The sequence below is a fragment of the Peromyscus eremicus genome, chromosome 23 (assembly GCF_949786415.1).
Source record: "Peromyscus eremicus chromosome 23, PerEre_H2_v1, whole genome shotgun sequence".
Taxonomy (NCBI): domain Eukaryota; kingdom Metazoa; phylum Chordata; class Mammalia; order Rodentia; family Cricetidae; genus Peromyscus; species Peromyscus eremicus.
In genome coordinates, this window is record NC_081438.1 from 40,485,218 (window position 1) to 40,506,103 (window position 20,886).

Genomic DNA, 20,886 nt, shown 5'->3' on the forward strand with positions numbered 1-20,886 from the left:
CACCCTAGCCCATCCTTCACTGCCTTCTCCTCCCACCAGGTGGCTTTGACTTCCTGAGAGAGGACCAGTCGTCCCCAGTGCCGGACTCCGGCCTGAGCTCCAGTTCCACATCCTCCAGCATCAGTCTAGGCGGCAGCAGCGGGAACCTCCCACAGATGACCCAGGAGGTAGAAGACGTGCACACAGCCGCGGAAACAGACGAGAAGGCCAACAAGCTCATTGAGTTTCTGACCACCAGGTAATGAGGGCGGGGAGCCAGGCCGCTGCTTTGTAAAAGCGCCAGCCCTTTAAACCACGCAGCTGGGAATTACCGTGGTGTTCGGAAGAAGTCCTCTTTCCTTCTGATTTACATTGACTGGAGTCGAGGGCAGATGCTGTGAGAGGGTCTCTCATACCTCATCGACCAGATGACGGATCGGCAGGGAGGCTTGGGTTGTAACGACGAGGTGACGCAGCAGACCGTAGCGCCCACCATGAGACCGACTCCCGTCATCTCCAGAGCTGCCAGGTTCTGGAAGTTCTGAACTTAGCCAAGAACTTCACTCTGAAGACCAAGGACATTCGCCACAGTCCGCCCAGGGCACCTGCTGGGAGACCATTTGCTCATCTGCTCCAGAATCAGAAGCATTCCCGAGAAGGATGGGAAGCACAATGGGAAAGAATCCAGTTAGTCGGACGTCAGAGTCAGGACAACCGCAAATGGTCCTGTTTTCTCGGGTCTTCTGATTCTCCACAGTAATCATTAAGGCCTCAGAATTCCCGGTGCCGAGAGGGCCAGTGTTATGTAAAAGCCTGTCTACTGATGATCTGGAGTCAGGCCGTCCTTTCTCAGGGGCTCATGCACACTCAGCTCACAGCCCTTAACAGTGACTGCTGCCACTGGGAGTCTGACAGTAACGCATGCTGGCAGTTACCTCCTCTAACTCCACCCCGTTCTTTAAAAAGAAATTTTTTTCAGTTTTATTTATTTGAGTATTTTACCTGAATATGTGTGTAGGTGCACTGTGTCTGTATAGTGCCTGTGGAGACAGAAGAAAGTGTCGGAGCCCCGGAACTGGAGCTACAGATGGTTGTGAGCCACCATGTGGGTGCTGGGAACTAAATCCAGGTCCTCTGGAAGAGCAGCCAGTGCTCTAACCACTGAGCCATCTCTCCAGCCCCTCCAGCCCATCCTTACTGTTCAAACGCAAGTTTAGATAATAGAAGCCATTTTCTGTTGGTCCTGAAGTGTCTCACACCTTGATAATGTGACTCTGAACAACAACAACAAAAAGAAACTTTCATCTTGGTGAACTCAACATCTGATGTCACTCCCCAAACAAAGCGTAGTGCCTACAGTACGCCAGGCCCCGTTTTGTTTTGTTTTTTCTTTTCCCATTTTTATTATTTATTTATTTTTCTATTATCAGCTTAATACAGTATAAATTCTTATCCTAATAGTGAAATGTGTGAGGCTTGCCCAGTAATTGAGTAAAACCAAAACTTATTATAAGCCACAGTCATCCTAGGGTTCCATCCATTTGCCTGCAAATTTCATGCTGTCATTGTTTTTCTCTGCTGAGCAGTACTACTCCATTGTGTAAATATACCACATGTTCTTACTCTATTCTTCAGTTGATAGGCATCTAGGTTGTTTCCAGGTTCTGTCTATTATGAATAGTGCTGCTATGAACATAGTTGAGCATGTGTCCCTGTGGTATGATTGAGCATTCCTTGGGTATATGCCCAAGAGTGGTATGGCTGGGTCTTGAGGTAGATCGATTCCCAGTTTTCTGAGAAACCACCACACTGATTTCCACAGTGGTTGTACAAGTTTGCATTCCCACCAACAGTGGAGGAGTGTTCCCTTTGCTCCGTATCCTCTCCAACATTGACTGTCATTGGTGTTTTTCATCATGGCCATTCTGACAGGTGTAAGGTGGTATCTCAGAGTCGTTTTGATTTGCATTTCTCTGATGCACCATTCTTTTGAAATAGAACACTTTACACTTACTTACTTATTTCCCGGTGGAGGAGGGTGCCTGCCACGGTGTGCATGTGGAGGTCAGAGGACAACCAGCCAGAATCAGTTCTCTCCTCCCACCATGTGGGTCCCAGGGATCACAGTCCGATGGATCCTCAGGCTTGGCGGCACATGCCTTACCTGATGAGCATCTTGCTGGCCTGAGCTAGGAGATTTTAATTGTTGTAAGTAAATTTAAAATAATGGCGTTAGGGCTGGTGAGACGGCTCAGCAGGAAAAGCACTTGCCTGGAAAGTCTGGCGACACGAGTTCAATCCCTGGGGCCCCATAAAGGTGGAAAGAAAGAGCAGGCTCTCCTCTGGCCTCCACGTGTGCACTGTGGCGTGCACACCCACATGCTCACATCACACTCATGCACACCCACATGCTCACATCACACTCATGCACACCCACATGCTCACATCACGCTCACTCATGCACACCCACATGCTCACATCACGCTCACTCATGCACACCCACATGCTCACATCACACTCACTCATGCACACCCACATGCTCACATCACACTCATGCACACCCACATGCTCACATCACACTCACTCATGCGCACCCACATGCTCACATCACACTCATGCACAGGCGGCAGTGGCGCACACCTTTAATCCCAGCACTCGGGAGGCAGAACCAGGTGGATCTCTGTGAGTTCGAGGCCAGCCTGGTCCACAGAGTGAGATCCAGGACAGGCACCAAAGCTACACAGAGAAACCGTGTCTCGAAAAAACAAACCAAAAAAAAAAAAAAAAAAAGATAAAAACATCAAAAGCAAATCCCTACAAATCAGGGTTATTTTTGAGTATGTGTCAAAAGTTTTGATACACTTCCTCTAGTTAATTAGTAAAGTTTAAAATATATATCTGTGGGGCTAGAGAGATGGCTCAGCAATTAAAAGCACCAGCTGCTCTTCCAGAACATACAAGTTTAGTTCCCATCACCAATATCAAGTGGCTCACAACTATCTGTAACTCTATATCCAGAGGATCTGACGCCCTCTTCTGGCTTCTGTGAGCACTGCACTTATGACATATACCCATATGCAGATACACACATTCCTAAACATAATTAAAAATAATAAAATATTTTTAAAGATACATTTTATTTGTGGAGTTAGAACCTCCTAGTGTGTCTTTTAACACAAAATGACAGTCATGTGTTTAACATCGGTTTGTTTTATTTTAGGGCATTCGGTCCACTTTGGTGCCACGAAGACATCACACCCAAAAACCAGAACTCAAAGAGCGCGGAGCAGCTTTCTAATTTCCTACGTCATGTTGTATCTGTATTTAAAGACTCCAAATCAGGTACTTTGTCCTATTTCCCCAAATCCCTCTCACAGCAGTCTTCTCTCGTGGCGCTCCCTACACAAGTGTGATGTACGACACATCGTACATTTCCAAACTGCAGCTAAGAGCAGTCAGATTTATTCCTTTTCGTCCATGTTCATGTGACATCCAGATATGTATGTCAAAAGGCCTCCGGGGCCATAAAAAACTAAAAATTACTATTTTCATTGGGTCTTCTATTCTTGTCCGTCTCCCTGAAAAGAGGAACCACAGTCGTACAACTTAATGACCCCAAGTAGTCCTGTGCTTTATTTGTTTTTTGTTTTTGTTTTTGTTTTTTTTTTCGAGACAGGGTTTCTCTGTGTAGCTTTGCGCCTTTCCTGGAACTCACTTGGTAGCCCAGGCTGGCCTCGAACTCACAGAGATCCACCTGGCTCTGCCTCCCGAGTGCTGGGATTGAAGGCGTGCGCCACCACCGCTGGGCAATCCTGTGCTTTATACTGCATTTCCTTTCTCACCTGGTCAGACTGTTTTCTCCTGCCTGAGATCTTGCTTTCAGGACAAGGGTCGGGTAACAACGTTCATTGCCTTCCCTGAAGTGTCTGCATTTCGGGATCTGTATACTGATAGGACAGAACAGAGTCTTCGGCACCAGGTCTTGGGTGTCTTTAGAGCTAGTTAGATGCAGCCCTACCTTTCCTCTACTTTAAAAATGTATTTCTAACAAAACTTCTTTTTAAAAAGAAGTAAGCCAGGCAGTCAGAGGCAGGAGGACTGTTCCAAGTTCAAGGCCAGCCTACTACATAGTGAGTTCCAGGCCAACCTGAGCTTCAGTGTGAGACCCTTTCTCAACAGAAGGGAGGGAGGGAGGGCAGGAGGGAGAAGGGAGGAAGGGAGGGAGGGGGGAGAGAAGGAAGGAAAGTATTCTATAAAAAGGAGTCCAGGGGCTGAAGAAATAGCCCAGTCAGTGTGTTTGCTGAAAACACATGAAGACCTGAGTTTGGATGCCAGCAGGCACGCACCTGTAACCCCAGTACTAGGGCAGGGGGATCTCCAAAGCTCACTGGCCAACCAGTATAGCTGAAATGCACAGATTCCAGGTTCCGTGAGAGACACTGTCTCTAAAAGTAAGGAGAGAGACAACCACTGAGGAAAAGACCTGGCATCACCATGTCACCTCCACATGCGTGCATGTGTACCTGTACACACGTGTACATCAGCATACACCCAAAAATGAAAATAAAGAAAAAGAACTATAGAAGAAGAAGATAAAGGAAAAGGAGCGTGTTAAGTAATCCATTCGTGCAGATGGGTTGTTTGCCAGACACTGTGTTCTTTAATTCTTGTCACATCACTGTGAGACACAGCCTGCTACTCACAAGTCAAAGAGAAGGACTGGGGCTCTTATGGAATCACAAACCCTCTGATTTAAAACCAAGACCATCCTGCCTCGAAGCCTCTGCCTCTTCCTACAAGTCCCATGATTCATACTGTTTGTTTTATGCTTTGAAATGACTTAAAGTTCTATTGTTCACTTGTCTGTTGGTTTATATATTGTTTTCCTTTATTTTTAAATTTTATGTGGTTGGCTGTGTTGCCTGGACATTTTATGTGCACCATGTGCGTGCAGTACCTGTGGAGGCCAGAAGAGGGCATCATATCCCTGGAGCTGGAGTTACAGGTGGTTGTGAGCCACCATGTGGGTGCTGGGAACTGAACCCAGGTCCTCTGGAAAGAGCAGCCAGTGCTCTTAACCGTGGAACCATCCCTCCAGGCCTTTATGTTTATTTTTAAGTTTCACAGTGCCCAAGGCCTTGCACATGTTAGGCAAACCCTCTGTTCCTAAGCTAGATACACGCCCTGTTTGTTTGTTTCTGAGGCAGGGTCACCCGGTCCGTGTCACTGTTCCCAGCAGAAAATGGCTGGTTTTTAAGTGAGCATCACCACGGTGTGTGTGTGTGTGTGTGTGTGTGTGTGTGTGTGTGTGTGTGTGTGGTGGGTGGTGGATGCTGTTAGCTGGTTCTGACCCTCCTCATGACTTGAGCGCACCAGCGTGAAGCACCCAGGCTGACCTGTCCGTCCACTGTTCTCCTGGCTGTAGGCTTCCATCTGGAGCAGCATTTGAGTGAGGTCGCCCTGCAGACAGCCCTGGCGAGCTCGTCCCGGCACTATGCAGGCCGGTCCTTCCAGATCTTCCGGGCCCTCAAACAACCCCTGTCAGCGCATGCGTTGTCTGACCTCCTGTCGAGATTGGTGGAGGTGATCGGAGAGCACGGTGATGAGATTCAGGTACGGGAGGGAGTGACCACGTGAGTACCCCTCCACAGCATAGCGCTCTGCTGGAGTCCATAGAAGCTGGCTGGCTTTAACGCTCAGAACCACACACAAAAACAGATTTTAGAAGTTAGCCCTTGTTATTTCCAAGTCACTCCAGGGGATTGTTCTGCAGACTCCACAGATAGAACCACATTTGGTGACATGAACATACGAAAATCTCTCAATGGCTCCTTATGTCTGTCTGTTTGGTGGTTTTACGTGGCAGGTGGCGGTGGGTTAGTTTGTATTATTTAGGGTTCTTTTGTGTTGTTTTGAGTCTTTCTGTCCTCTGCTGAGGACTTAATTATACTCAGTATGTCCCGCCAGAGCGGGAGCAGGCATCCCCACTGTATGTGGGCCAGCTCCGCCCTTCCCGGTGTGGATGACTCCCAGGGCTGTAAGGAGATCTGGAAACAGGATGGAGAGAGACTCACTGCTGGAGAGACCACGTAGGTAGAGCTCAGAGCCCTGGGGCCACTGAGTGGCTGTGAGGCTAAGACCAGCCCCCCTTTCCCCTGTGAAACACACTCTGTCTCTCTCCCTTCCATCCAGCAGAAGCTCGAGTAAAATTTCACAGAGGCACGGTTCTCCCCACACCTCACCTTGCCCATGGCTTCCCACATTGTCACCCCTACATTTCAGTGGCCTGCCCTTCCCCTCAGCAGGGACTACTCACCACCCCACCCCGCCCCACCCCGCCCCTGCTGCTCTGTTGTGTTTTTAACCCTCCTAAGGCTGTCAGACTTGGGGAAATAAATCCTTATGGCTCTCTGCTAACCTCTGTGCTGTGTGGTTTCCCAAGCGAGCCTTATAATGGGATCTTAGACTTTGTAAATGAATACCATCATGATTGTCTAGAGTTGAGAAGTCCCATCGTGGTTGGAAGAGAGTTTGTGCTAGGCGAGCTCACCCTCAGGAGGTTAGCAGCTCCGAGTGCGCTCTGTGTACTTTGCAGGGATATGTGATGGAAGCGCTCCTGACCTTGGAAGCTGCCGTTGACAACCTGTCCGACTGCCTGAAGAACAGTGATCTCTTCACAGTGTTATCTCGGTGAGAATCTGGGTGCCAAATTTACTGTGCTAAACGGTGGCCAGAGTACACCAAAGAACAGATGTAGGTTTTGAAATCTACTTAGGACCTAAAGGGTATATTTGGTATCTTCTTTTATTAGGAATATTTTTTTTTATTTGTGTGTATAAATGTGCACCACCTGAGTGCCTGGGAGTTACAGGTGGTTGTGAGCCACCATGTAGGTATTGGGAACCGAACCCCGATCTCTGCAAGGGCAATAAGTATTCTTAACCACTGAGCCATCTTTCCAGCCCTGTATCATTTCCTTAAATTTAAAAAAGGCAGGAGGGCATTGCAACGTACATATGTTTTCATTTTATATATATATATATTTTAAACTTGGTCTCAGCACCACCATGGGAGTGCTCATAATCACCTGTAACTCCATTTCTAGAGGATCATAACACACAGGTCTAGCCTCTGCAGGCACCAGGAATGCATGCAGTACAATACACACATGCAAGCAAAACTCTCATACATATAAAATAAAAATAATTTTTAAGAGAAGAAGACACTGTGGGCTAGTCTGGGATTCACTCTGTAGACCAGGCTGACTCATTCACAGAGATCTGCCTGCCTCTGCCTCCTGAGTGCAGGGGTAAAGGCGTATGTCTCTAAGTGTGATTTTTTTTAAGTGTGTGTGTGTGTGTGTGTGTGTGTGTGTGTGTGTGTGTATGTGTGTATGTGTGTGTAGGCCAGAAGAGCATATCAGATCTCCTGGAAATAGAGTTAGGAACAGTTATGAGCTGTCCAACATGGGTGCTAGGAACCAAACTCAGATGTGTTCTATAAGAGCAATACATGCTCTTAACTGCTGAGCCTTCTTTTTAGCACATAAATCCTCAAACGTTTTTAAATAATACATAATAATGGTCTATTTATTACATTGGGAAGCAGAAACTAAATGAATATGTAGAGTTCATCCAAACTACACCTATAAAAGCAGCTAGAATGGAAGCCGGCTTAAGTAAGTAAATACTTTAATAGCCTTTAAAGTATGGCTGTACTCTTGTTTTTTTTTTTTTATTTTTTTTTTGGTTTTTTGAGACAGGGTTTCTCTGTGTAGCTTTTGCGCCTTTCCTGGAACTCACTTGGTAGTCCAGGCTGGCCTCGAACTCACAGAGATCCGCCTGGCTCTGCCTCCCGAGTGCTGGGATTAAAGGCGTGCGCCACCACCGCCCGGCTGCTGTACTCTTGTTTACTAACTCATTTCAAATTATTTGTGATCCCATGATTCTGTGGTTAAACTTGTTCTTGAAACCAAGTCAGTAAATTTACCTTTCATCCTTTTGAACCTTACTTTGTCTAAGATTAATTTTATTATTTTAAGTATGTGTGTGGTGGGGGTATGTGCTTGTGAGTACTGATCCTGGAAGAGGCTAGAAAAGTTGAATCCCCTGGAGCTGGAGTTACAGGTGAGCCGCCATCTGGATGCTAGGGATCAAATTCAGATCCGCTGCAAAGGCAGCCAGTCAGTGCCCTTAACCACTGAGCAATCTGTCCAGCCCCATAGACATTATTTTATTTATTTCTCTGTGTAGTTCTGACTGTCCTAGAACTCACTCTGTGGACCAGGCTGGCCTCAAACTCACAGAGATCCACCTGCCTCTGCCTCCTGAGTGCTGGAATTAGAGACGTGCAGCACCACCACCTGGCTAATATTTTATTATTTTATAACTTGAACATTTGTTATACCTTTGATGTGATCACTAACACTGCAATCATAAATCGTTTGAACCCATATCTCTCAATCTGTAAAGGTGTAATAGGTAAAGCTGAGTATGGAGGCTCATACCTGTAATCCTATCATTGAGGCTGAGGCCACAAGAGAATTATGAGTCTGAGGCCAGCCAGGATGCATAGCCAGACTCTATGAGAGAGGGGGTGGGAGAGGAGGAAGGAAGGAAGGAAGGAAGGAAGGAAGGAAGGAAGGAAGGAAGGAAGGAAGGCAGGCTGACAAAGAGTCTGACCCTTTCGGTATGAATAGGGTTAAAAGACAGTTCTAAGTTCAAGGCCAGCCTGGTCAGTATAGTGAGTTCTGAGTCAGCCAGGGCTGCATAGTGAGACCCTGTCTCAGAAGGGGAAACAGGACGAAACAATCAAATTTTATAAATGCAAAAACATTTCCTTTGCCCTGTGCACTTACCTTTTTCCTTCTTGATAACTTTCTGTTCTAAGTTAAAAGGAGATAAACTTTGTACTTGTTGGTATATTTTATTTTATGGTTATTCCCATCCAAATTCAAATAGGATACAAATGAAAGGTCACTAAATTGCTGGGGTTTTAGACTTTCAATAAATGAAAGTTAGTATTATTTTTTGATTTTTGGAGATTGTTCTTGCTAAGGTTTATTTTTCATAGCTTTGAGTTAAGAATAAAAGATACGTAAGTAGAAAGTCCTCCATCCAAGTACTAGCCAGGTCTGGCCCTGCTTAGCTACCGAGGCGCGTTCAGGGTGCTATGGTCGTAGACTAAGCGGTGTTCTCTGAGGAGTGGTCCTCCTTGGCTGTTTCTCAGAAGACAAAAGCACCAGCTCTTCAGTGGCGCATGCTGGCTCTCTGCTGACTTCACCTCTGTTTATACCCAGTTCTTCGTCACCAGATCTGAACTCCAGCAGCAAACTGACCGCCAGCAGGAAGAGCACTGGTCAGCTGAACGTCAACCCCGGGACTCCCAGCGGCAATACCGCAACTGCAGAGCGGAGCCGGCACCAAAGGAGCTTCTCGGTGCCCAAGAAGTTTGGTGTGGTTGACCGATCCTCCGACCCGCCTCGAAGCGCCACGCTGGACAGAATCCAAGCTTGTACCCAACAAGGTCTTTCCTCAAAAACCAGAAGCAATTCCTCCCTGAAGGACAGTCTCACAGACCCATCCCACGTAAACCATCCCACCAACCTGCTGGCCACCATCTTCTGGGTCACGGTGGCCCTGATGGAGTCCGACTTTGAGTTCGAATACCTCATGGCCTTGAGGCTCTTGAACCGACTGCTGGCCCATATGCCGCTGGATAAAGCCGAGAACCGAGAAAAGCTGGAGAAACTCCAAGGGCAGCTCCAGTGGGCTGACTTCTCGGGGTTACAGCAGCTGCTCCTGAAGGGTTTCACCTCTCTCACCACCACAGACCTGACCCTGCAGCTTTTCAGCTTGCTGACGCCAGTGTCCAAAGTGCCCATGGTGGACTCATCCCAAGCCATCGGTAAGGCCAGCACCGCGCATCCTTGTAGCCCTGATGGTGGCTGCATTCAGCCTTAGAGAAATAAGATTATACTATATGTCTGTATCTATAGTATTAGACATTGGCGATCGAATAAAAGGGGCACCAATTTATATAGATATATTTGTGTGTGTATACATATATACATATGAATATGTATGGAAATGAATGATTTCTAGGTCAAATTGCAAAGACTGTCAACTTACTCCCTTGCTCTTCTACATTTCTTTCCTAATTCCCAAATCTTTTGGGATTTGTTTGGTTTGGTTTGGTTTTGCCAGGGGTGTGGGAGGGTGCCTTTCTTTGTTTTCTTGCCTAGAATTCACTATGTAGACCAGGCTAGCCTTGAACTTACAGAGATCTGTCTGCCTCTGCCTCCCAAGTGCTGGGATTAAAGGTGTGCGCCACCACATCCAGCTTACATTTTCATACTTAAAACATCTTAAACTAGTACTTCAGTTCAGTTCGGTATATGTCAATAAAATCTGTATGAGTCACCGTTGCCACAAACAGGTGACTACTCTGCTGAAATCGCAAGTGTGAGTTCAGTGGCCTCTTTGTAACTGATGTCATTTATATCATTTTTTTTCTTTAGCTGATCATACTTACCCTCCTTCCCAAAGCTCCTTGGGGGCTGGTGACGTAGCTCAGTGGATAGAGCGTGTGCATGGCTTATACAAAGCTGTAGACTCAGTCCCCAGCACCACACACAACCAGGTGTGGTGGGACATCCCTATAATCCCAGAACTCAAGAAATGGAGGCAGGAGGGTTAGAAATTCAAGGTCATCCTTGCTCATGTTAAAGATCATTCTGGTCTACATGAGACCTCGTCTCAAAAAACAACAACGAAAAGACAATTTTCTATTGGTTTAAATATTAGGGCAACTCCACGTAGTCAAAAGGGAGGTTTATTTTGTGGGGTAACTTACAAGTGAAGGGATAGGTAACAGGGTCTGGGAAAGGTGTAGTGCAGTCTGGCGGTGTTCTCTGGAGAACTCTGCTCGGTCTACCTCCAGCGTCCAGGATCCAGGAACCAAGAGAGCTGGCCCATCCGGATCTCAGGTCTTCAGGGTCCTCTCTCAGGCCCGCCTTGTAGGCATGACAGTTACCGAAGCCCCAAGGGGGTGGTGCTTCCAGGTCAAAGCTGGACCAGCTACCCACTGCAATTTTCAAATCACCTTGGAACAAAACAAACTCTGTGTACGCCTTCCCGCTGTTACCAGTCACAACGTCCCGTACTCAGCCATTGCCATTGTGTCTTCTCTCCTCCAGGATTTCCACTGAATGTCTTGTGTCTCCTGCCCCAACTGATCCAGCATTTTGAAAATCCCAATCAGTTCTGTAAGGATATAGCTGAAAGGATTGCTCAGGTATGCATTAGGGTTCCATATGCAGCAGATCCATTAGGAAGTCCCGGGGCCAAATGGAAATGGCCAGTTTGGAGAAAGCAGTGGTTGTCTCGAAAGTTGCTACCACTCATAATGGAAATCTCTAAGTGGCTGTGACAAACTGGCTTTTTTTTTCCTTCATTATTAAGAAAAGCAAGCAGGCTGGGTGTGGTGGTGCATACCTTTAATCCCAGCACTTGGGAGGCAGAGGCAGGTGGATTTCTGTGACCTCAGCCTGGTCTACAGAGTGACTTCCAGGACAGACTATACACAGAAACCGTGTCTCGGGAAAAAAAGACAAAGAGAAAGAGACACAGACAGACAGACAGACAGACAGGCAGAGAGGCCAGTGGGAGCTGGAGAGCTGGCTCAGGAAGAGCAGGTGCTTGTCACCAAGCCTGCCCACCTCCATCTCCAGAACCCGCATGATGGAAGGTGAGAGCCGGCTTCCTCTGACCCCCACATGCCCTGCCTGGCACTCACTTGCTCACACACGTACATGTTCACACAGTAACAATTAAAGAAAGCAAAGCAAGTGGGAAAGTGTATTAACTAATTACTAGACAAAGTATTTCTGTGGCTACCAAAAATTATATGGGGCTGCGTTCCAGCCTATTAGGACTTAGGATATTTACTAACATTTCTTCCTGTCCATTGGAATGCTCTAATTGGCCCGTTTATCTTCAAAGGTTTGCTTGGAAGAAAAAAATCCTAAACTTTCCAATCTGGCTCACGTCATGACCCTTTACAAAACGCACAGCTACACAAGGGACTGTTCCACGTGGGTCAACGTGGTCTGTCGCTACCTTCATGAGGCCTACGCCGACATCACCTTGAACATGGTCACCTACCTGGCAGAGGTAAGCGTTGACGCTCAGGATAACATTGATGTCAGCATCCGTGGTTCACATGTTTATGGAGTTTTGACATTGACTGTCTACCATGTGTTATCACAAATGCTAATGGATTCCTTTGAAATCCTCCCAACATACCAGTGACTGGGTATTCTGTAAAGAAGCTGAGGCTTGGCTCAGTTAACTGATGAGCTCTAACTTTAAGGTAACTAGCCCTAGATCCAGTTGCCTCCAAAGTTTACCCCCTACTCACTCTGCATATACCCATCAGAGTATGGCTGAGATAAACTTGATCCTAGCTTGGCATGGCAGTGCACATCGTAGAGGCAGACAGAGTGGCAGCTGCAGAGACAGACAGAGGCAGGCAGTGCACATCTTTAATCCCAGCACTTGAGAGGTGGAGGGGGTAGGGTGGGGTTCAGATCTTACCAAGGAGTTACTACGTGGCTAGATGTGTTCATCATGGATTGTTCTAAACTAATTAACAAAGTATAATCTTAAAATAAAATCTTTATCATTGCCTATTGTCTGTGAAACCAGAAACATGCCATACAAATGTGTTTCTAGCACATCCCTCTCGAGCCCTTACTCTGACTCGGTAGCGTGGATGTAAGACAATCATAGTGTTTCACAGGGCAACAGAGGGCATGGAGAGCACCTCCAGTGTTTGATACACAGGTCATTCTCTGAGCAAATGACTGATAACAGTGAACTTCCTCCAGCCTTTTCAATGTTTCTTTTCCTTCTGAGATTTGCTCTTCCCAACTCTTGTTAAGGTTGTCCCCAAAGAAAAGAAAACAGCCTTCCGTAATTCTTCTTGATGTAATTATCTAGTTCCAGGTCACTTGAAACATCATTTTTTTTTTCAAGGACTCTATAAGACCAAAAGTATCAACCTAACAGAGGGTGCCACCCATCTGACACTTATCATTGATCCAACAAGGTTTTGACTTACAATATTGATGAGTGGTGTGTGGACCATGCCAGACTGTCAACAGCCAAGGGTTTATTGGCTAATTCCATTGCTTCTGATAATTCCATGGTCATATCTTTCCCTGCAAGCAAAGACACTCTTCCCTCAGCACCCAGAAAGTATGAGAAGAACCAATAAAAACACCCTGCTACAAAAGCAGAGGACATGCCACTTCAGTCCTAGGAGGTAATGAGTGAGATGACCACACAGGAGACTTTGTCTAGAACATTCACCATAGAGGTTTTCAGAGTACAAATTGGATGTGGTGTGTACATACAGTGGAATAGTATTCTGTCTTCCAAAGGGAAAAAGAAATCTGGAGCTGGAGAGATGCCTCCGTGGTTAAGAGCACTGGCTGCTCTTGCAGAGGACCCAGGTTCAATTCCCAGCACCCACATGGCAGCTCACAACTGTCTGTAACCCCAGTTCCAGGGGATCTGATACCCTCTTCTGACCTCATGTGTACCAGACATGTAATGGTGCACATACGTACATACATGCAAAACATTCACACATAAAAAACAAATCCGGCCGGGCGGTGGTGGCGCACGCCTTTAATCCCAGCACTCAGGAGGCAGAGCCAGGCGGATCTCTGTGAGTTCGAGGCCAGCCTGGTCTACAGAGCGAGTTCCAGGAAAGGCGCAAAGCTACACAGAGAAACCCTGTCTCAAAAAAAAAAAACCCCAAAAAAAATAATAAATAAATAAATAAATAAATAAATAAATAAACAGATCCGAAAAACAATTTAATCGATGCATAATTTATTCTGCTCAGCCCTTATCTCAAAGCTGTCAGCAAACCACGCCATTATGAACTCACTGGTGATGTTTTTGTGTCCGCTCACCAGCTGCACATAAATCTACTGGTATTTTAATTATCGTCTGCGGCCCCTCGGCCCCGCAGTCAACACGCCACCAGCCACTCAGCCACGGTCGCCACATGTAGGTTTAAATTAAGTATCGTTCTATTTACCAACAAAGACTCGGAAGTCAGATGTGGGGGTGAAAACCTGCTAGAAGCCGAGAAGCAACCGGCTGACCTCCTTTTCAGCCGGAGACACCACAAGGGATGCGTCTCTTCCCTCATCCCAGAAGCCCAAACTCTAGTCCCCTCCTTTTTCTTCCTGTGTGTCTTCTCTATCCAAATTGCTGGCTTGTCTCTGACTAATTTCAGTCAGCTGGTTGCTGGCTCTGCTCTGGAGGGTCACCGTGTGATTCCAACAGCCCACAACACACTGGTTTCCTGCCCTATGGAGTTGTTGACTTCTGTTCGGCTTCTCTGGCTTGTCCAGGTCTTGGCCATGTGTACACACAGACCCGTGTGGCTGTGCTCAGGCCCCTCTGAACCTGCTCTGCTTGCTCAGTATTTTACTTGGTGCCCTGCCTTACACATGAGTGTGAGTCTTTTGTATTTTGATGCTTACGTGTGTGTGGTTTGTTTATGTTGCAAACGGCCCTGTTATCACATTATACACTATCAAGTGATATTTGGTAATGTGTCAAGTAGTCATTGACTTTTTACCGAGATTTGTTTTTTAATTATGATGGGGTGCAGGTGAGTATAGTACCTACAGAGGCCAGAAAAGGCATTGGAAACCCGGAGCTGGAGTTGCAGGTGTGGTGAGCTGTCTAACACGGGTTCTAGGAAACAGACTCTGGTCCCTCTGCAAGAGCAGTGTGCGTTCTTAACCATGAGCTGTCTCTCCAGTCCTGGATTGTTACTTTGTATCAATCAATCAATCAATCAATCAATCAATCAATCAATAAATAACCAGGTGGTAGTGGTACACTCCTTTAATCCCAGCACTTGAGAGGCAGAGGCAGGCAGATCTCTGTGAGTTCGAGGCCAGCCTGGTCTATAGAGTGAGTTCTAGGACAGCCAGGGCTACACAGAGAAACCCTGTCTGGAAAAAAATAAAAAAATAATTTTACAAAATTGTATCATATGATCCCATTTTCTAAAGTAGAAGTCCATCATCTAAGGATGAGGATATGTGGATGTTACTTAGTTCTTCCACATTTGGGAGGTTGGTCTTCACAAAGATTTTTCTAGTTTACATTACTACAAACGGTGTGTAAGTGCACTTGTTTTCCCAGGTCCCGACAAAGTTTCGCTATTCTGTTTGTCCTTTCACGTTCTGTTCTGCTTACACTTTCGCACTGTTTTCATGGTGTGTCCTTGTTTTGTTTGTCTGTTTCCTTTCTAGTCGACATAGTCATTTTCCTGCACAATAGGTTTGTGCAGCTCTCTGCTTCCTGGTATGTGACCTGCCCAGTCATTTGATGTGGGAGTTCAACATCTTTTGAATCGTTCCTGTCAGCTCTTTGAAGGGAATTTGAACAGCGATTTATTTTATTTATTTATTCGTTTGTTTGTTTGTTTGTTTGTTTGGGTTTTTCAAGACAGGGTTTCTCTGTATAATAGCTCTGACTATCTTGGAACTTGCTTTGTGGACCAGGCTGGCCTCGAACTCACAGAGATCCGCCGTCTGCCTCCAGAGTGCTGGAAATTAAAGGCATGAACCACCACCAACCAGCAAACAGTGAACTTTTTTTTAAAAAAGCTTTTTAAAATTATTCTTTTTCGCCGGGCGGTGGTGGCGCACGCCTTTAATCCCAGCACTCGGGAGGCAGAGCCAGGCGGATCTCTGTGAGTTCGAGGCCAGCCTGGACTACCAAGTGAGTCCCAGGAAAGGCGCAAAGCTACACAGAGAAACCCTGTCTCGAAAAACCAAAAAAAAAAAAAAAATTATTCTTTTTCATTTTTATGTGTTAAAGGTATTTTGCCTGTGTTTATGTAAGTGCACACTTTGTATGAAGTACCTGCAGAGGCCATAAGATGCTCTGAAATTACAGATAAGGACAGTTGTGAGCCACCATGTAGGTGCTGGGGACTGGACCCAGGTCCTCTGGAAGAGCAGTCAGTACTTCCAGCTGCTGAGCCCACCCTCCAGCCCTTGACATTATCTTTTAGCTTCATGGCACCTGTACACATGCACACTCATACACACAATTTTTTTAAGCTTTATGGAGACTGGAGGGGTGCTCAGCACCTCAGCCATGCTCTTCCAGAGGGTCAAAGTTTGATTCTCAGCACCTAGATGGCTGCTCATAACCTAACCCCAGTTCCAAGTGATCCGACGCTCTTTCCTGGCCTCTGCAGGCACCGCATGCATGTGGTATATAGACTTACACTCAGGTAAAACACCCATACATAAAAATAAATATGGAAATAACTGGTTTCAAGAGATGGCAGCAAATCCCTTGAGTCTGGAGCTACAGGTGGCTGCAAGCCCCTGTGTGGGTCGGAGCTGAACTCAGGCCCTCTACAGGGATAGCCTTTGCTCTTGTCCTCTAAGACGTCTCTCTGGCTAGAACAATGAACTTCTATCATGATGCCTATCATACTTAGTTTCTCATTATTTTAGTTTTCCTTTGGATAATATCAATTTCTTTTTCTGCTATAAAGGCAGTATGCAAACACAAAATTTGAAAGAAGATTGTTTTAGAAAAATGGTATTAAAATTATATTATTTGGGGGCTGGAGAGATGGCTCAGCAGTTAAGAGCACTGGCTGCTCTTCCAGAGGACCCAGGTTCAATTCCCAGCACCTACGTGGCAGCTCACAACTGTCTGTAACTCCAGTTCCAGGGGATCTGACACCCTCCTCACAGACATACATGCAGGGAAAACACCAATGCACATAAAATAAATAAATAAAGCTTTTTAAAAAAATGATATTATTTGTACAGAAATGCTCTTAACATTGTTTTAGCATTATCTGTTATATAGATACTTGTGTGTGTGTTGTCTTCTACTTAATATTATCTACCATGTTTAAAATGCCATTGTAAAGTGAGTGTGGTATCACACAGCTTTAATCCCAGAACTTGGGAATCCAAAGTGAGTTTGAGGCCAACCTGATCTACATAGCAAGTTCCAACCAGCCAGAGTTAGATGGTGGGATCCTGTCTCAAAACAAAACAAAAAACAAACAAACAAACAAAAAAAACCATCTGTCAATTGAATCATCCCTCATTAGATCCTTCTTTTGTTTCACGTATGATATTTTTAACCATATAACAAAAGCCATGGCAAAATTATACATGTTCAAAGTGTTTATTTCTGGTTTGGGGTATGTTCCTGGAAGTATGGTTCTCCTTTCCAAAGCTATGAACTTTGAATAGGCATGGTGATGTTCACCTGTGTATCAGTGCTCTCACCTGTTTATGGAGAGTTTGGGTCTAACCTGGACTACACAGTGAAACAGTGTCTCAAAAACAAAAATCAAAACACACAAAAGAGTTGTAGACCTCTTTAGCTTTCTTGATCTCCATTGCTAAATTATCCAATTGACATCTCTAATGATATGTGAAATTTTCATGTCCAACATTAAAATTAATACTCATTAACCAACAATGAGTACTCTCAATTTCTAGCCTTTGCCAATTTGGTAACGAACAAATTATATCTTTAAATTTGTAATTTTGGTAGTGTCCCATGGTTTTCCCATCAAGGTTTATTTTCTGTTTTTTCACTATTTAAACTTTAGGCTTGCGATTTCGGAGCTCCTTGAATTGCCTTCACTGCTTTTTATTCATTAATTAGGCTTTTAGCCTGGAGTGGTTGAGCACGCCTGTAATCCCAGCACTTGAGAGGCAGAGACAGGAGGATGTCTGTGAGTTTGAGGCCAGCCAGTGCAGAATAGTGAGGCCTCTTCCAAACAAACAAACAAACAAACAAACAAACAATAGTTAGGGTTTTGTTTGCCCCCATAAGCATGCTGCAGTGATAGGGTTGTGGGAAAGCCTGGTACTTCTCCGGGGAAGAGGGACAGAGGGACAAACTGACTGGCTGCACTTTGCCTCCTGCAGTTACTGGAGAAAGGCCTCCCCAGCATGCAGCAACCGCTCCTCCAGGTCATCTACAGTCTGCTCAGTTACATGGACCTTTCCATTGTTCCTGTCAAGCAGTTCAACGTGGAAGTGCTGAAGACCATTGAAAAATATGTGCAGGTGAGTGTTTGGACAGACTCACTCACTCATCAGAGGTATCCAGGAGACACCGGAGAGGCTTGCCTGTGGCTTGCCCTCGAGTGTAAGGCCACCTGGCATCCAGCCCCACATTCATTCCTCTATATCCATGAAACGTCGCCGACAGGCAAGCACGCTAGTTGGTCACACCCTGAGTGGCGTTGGTAAGAGAAAGACAGAAAGAGACCTTAACACATTCCTTGCTTCAGGGACATAACTGTCTCATTGGCACACAGGCTGAGTGTTCCAAGCACATCCCTGGCTGGGAAGTTGGGAGGAAGGGCCTGTGCTGGTGTCTTATTTCCAAGATGGAGAAGGGAGAAAGAAGGTGTGTGCACACACAGTTCCAGGCCAGATCTTTACTTTGGAATTTAGAAACTTAACCCAACAACCAACCAAAAATAATTAGAGGGATCGATGAAGAAAAATGACAAAATGTGAATAAATGGTAAGAACATAAAAGTTTGTTATGTCTGCCTCTATTTCTGTAATATTGTAATATTTCTATAACAAGCAGTCCCTAAACATATTAATAAAAATGAAAACAGCCCAGACATGGTGGCACACACCTTTAATCCCAACACTCAGGAGGCAGAGGCAGAGGCAGGTGGATACCTGTGAGTTAGAGGATAGCCTGATCTACATAATGAGTTCCAGGACAACCCAGACCCTGTCCCAATAAACTAATTAATTAAAATTAAAATTTATACACACACACACACACACACACACACACACACACACACACACACACACAAACCAACAAGGGTCAGGGCCAAGATGTCGGCTAGTAGACTTGGAGGTCACACTTAGACCTGGCTCCGGGGCTCTGGGGCTCCGGGGTATTGCCTTTGTTTCCCTGGCCCAGCAACCTGCCCAGCAGAGCACATCAGCAAAGACCCACAGACTGCCTCATAAAGCTCTGTTCTGAGACTACATCAGGAAAACAAAGCGATTTCTAGAGCCTACTAGCTAATCTGTTACGTGCAACCACAGACAGAAGGGAGTCCATGTTCCTCTGTGGGTCAGCCCTCAGCCACACTCGACAGCAGAGAAATCTGCTTCTCTGCAGTCCTTGGATTCATAATCCTTTCTTCTCGGGGGTGTACTTGGTGTGTCCCAGATTTCAAAGACAAACCCTGGATTTTTCTCTGGTTAATCACGTTGACAAAGGTGTAGGGTGTAAACTTTAGACACTGTTTTCCAGAAATTATTTAATGTTAAATTTAATTTCCAGGGTTTTCTTTTCCTCCCACTCATTTTTCAAGGGCTAATGAGAATTGTGTCCTCAGTGTGTGTTCAGTCACGGGTTAGCACTCACAGGGGAGATGTGTGCTCAGTGTGTGTTCAGTCACGGGTTAGCACTCACAGAGGAGATGTGTGTTCAGTCATGGGTTAGCACTCACAGGGGAGATGTGTCCTCAGTGTGTTCAGTCACGGGTTAGCTCACAGGAGAGATGTATCCTTAGTGTGTGTTCAGTCACGGGTTAGCACTCACAGGGGAGATGTGTGTTCAGTGTGTGTTCAGTCACGGGTTAGCACTCACAGAGGAGATGTGTGTTCAGTCACGGGTTAGCACTCACAGGGGAGATGTGTCCTCAGTGTGTGTTCAGTCATGGGTTAGCACTCACAGGGGAGATGTGTGTTCATTCACGGGTTAGCACTCACAGGGGAGATGTGTGCTCAGTGTGTTCAGTCACAGGTTAGCTCACAGGAGGTAAGGGCACCCAAGGCACATGGCCTATTTCCTTGGGGTATTAAGAGGCTCACTCTAGGGACTGGAGAGATGGCTCAGGGGTTAAGAGTACTGGCTGATCTTGCAGAGGACCAAAATTTCAGTTCCCATCACCTACACGGTAGCTCAAAACTTCCTGTAACCCCATTTCCAGGCGAATCCAGTGCCCTTTTCTGGCCTTCAAAGGCTCCCGTACACGGTACATATAAAGTAATACAGGCGCATGCACAAACACACTAACACACATACACACACAAAAATTATAAATACACCTTTTTGAAAGAATTATTGAAATGGTCTAAGCAAGACCGGCTGAGTTACAAGCCGGGGAAGTAAACAGGGACCAGATTATTGGAAGGGAGGGGTGCGGGGAGAGGTGGGAAGGGCACCCTATCCCTGTGTCAGTTGATGAGCAGGATGTGATGTGAGGAGGAATGAGATCAGGACACCCAGAGAAACAGTAAGACCAAGGAGACAGGACCCTGGTGGTCGGGGAAATCTGCCTATGAATGATCAATAGTCTAACATGGACGTGAAGCTTTTGTCTCTTTTTTTTTTTTTTTTTTTTTTTTTTGGTTTTTCAAGACAGGGTTTCTCTGAGTAGTTTTGTGCCTTTCCTGGAACTCACTTGGTAGCCCAGGCTGGCCTCGAACTCACAGAGATCCACCTGGCTCTGCCTCCCGAGTGCTGGGATTAAAGGCGTGTGCCACCACCGCCCGGCGCGCTTTTGTCTCTTGACAACTTAAGGTGGTTCCTTAGCAAAAATAATGCCCTGCGGTCTTTAACTCTGTGACGTGAATATGGCCACGGCAGATCTGGTTACTTGAGTATCCCCACAATGTGGTTCGCTTCACTCGTAATGCTCTTTGTAGGTCGTTAGTCTTTTCCTAACTACAGACTGTGTGTTAAGTCAGGGAATTCTGACCGGTTAGGAGATGGTTGAGCAGTGAGCACTGTCTCTCAAAATGCGGACTGACGTCTAACCCTTGGACATTTATCA

At 45.9% G+C, this 20,886-nt stretch overlaps 1 protein-coding gene across 1 annotated transcript in view; it reads left to right on the plus strand.

Annotated features, from left to right (window-relative positions):
* Fry (FRY microtubule binding protein) overlaps window positions 1-20,886 on the plus strand; it is a 249,244-nt gene that overhangs the window by 180,644 nt on the left and 47,714 nt on the right. Inside the window, exons 40-47 of the mRNA XM_059248951.1 lie at window positions 40-238; window positions 3,200-3,321; window positions 5,405-5,592; window positions 6,575-6,669; window positions 9,278-9,885; window positions 11,177-11,274; window positions 11,982-12,152; window positions 17,993-18,133. Coding sequence (XP_059104934.1) covers window positions 40-238; window positions 3,200-3,321; window positions 5,405-5,592; window positions 6,575-6,669; window positions 9,278-9,885; window positions 11,177-11,274; window positions 11,982-12,152; window positions 17,993-18,133 — 1,622 coding nt within the window. The remainder of the gene's footprint in view (window positions 1-39; window positions 239-3,199; window positions 3,322-5,404; window positions 5,593-6,574; window positions 6,670-9,277; window positions 9,886-11,176; window positions 11,275-11,981; window positions 12,153-17,992; window positions 18,134-20,886) is intronic.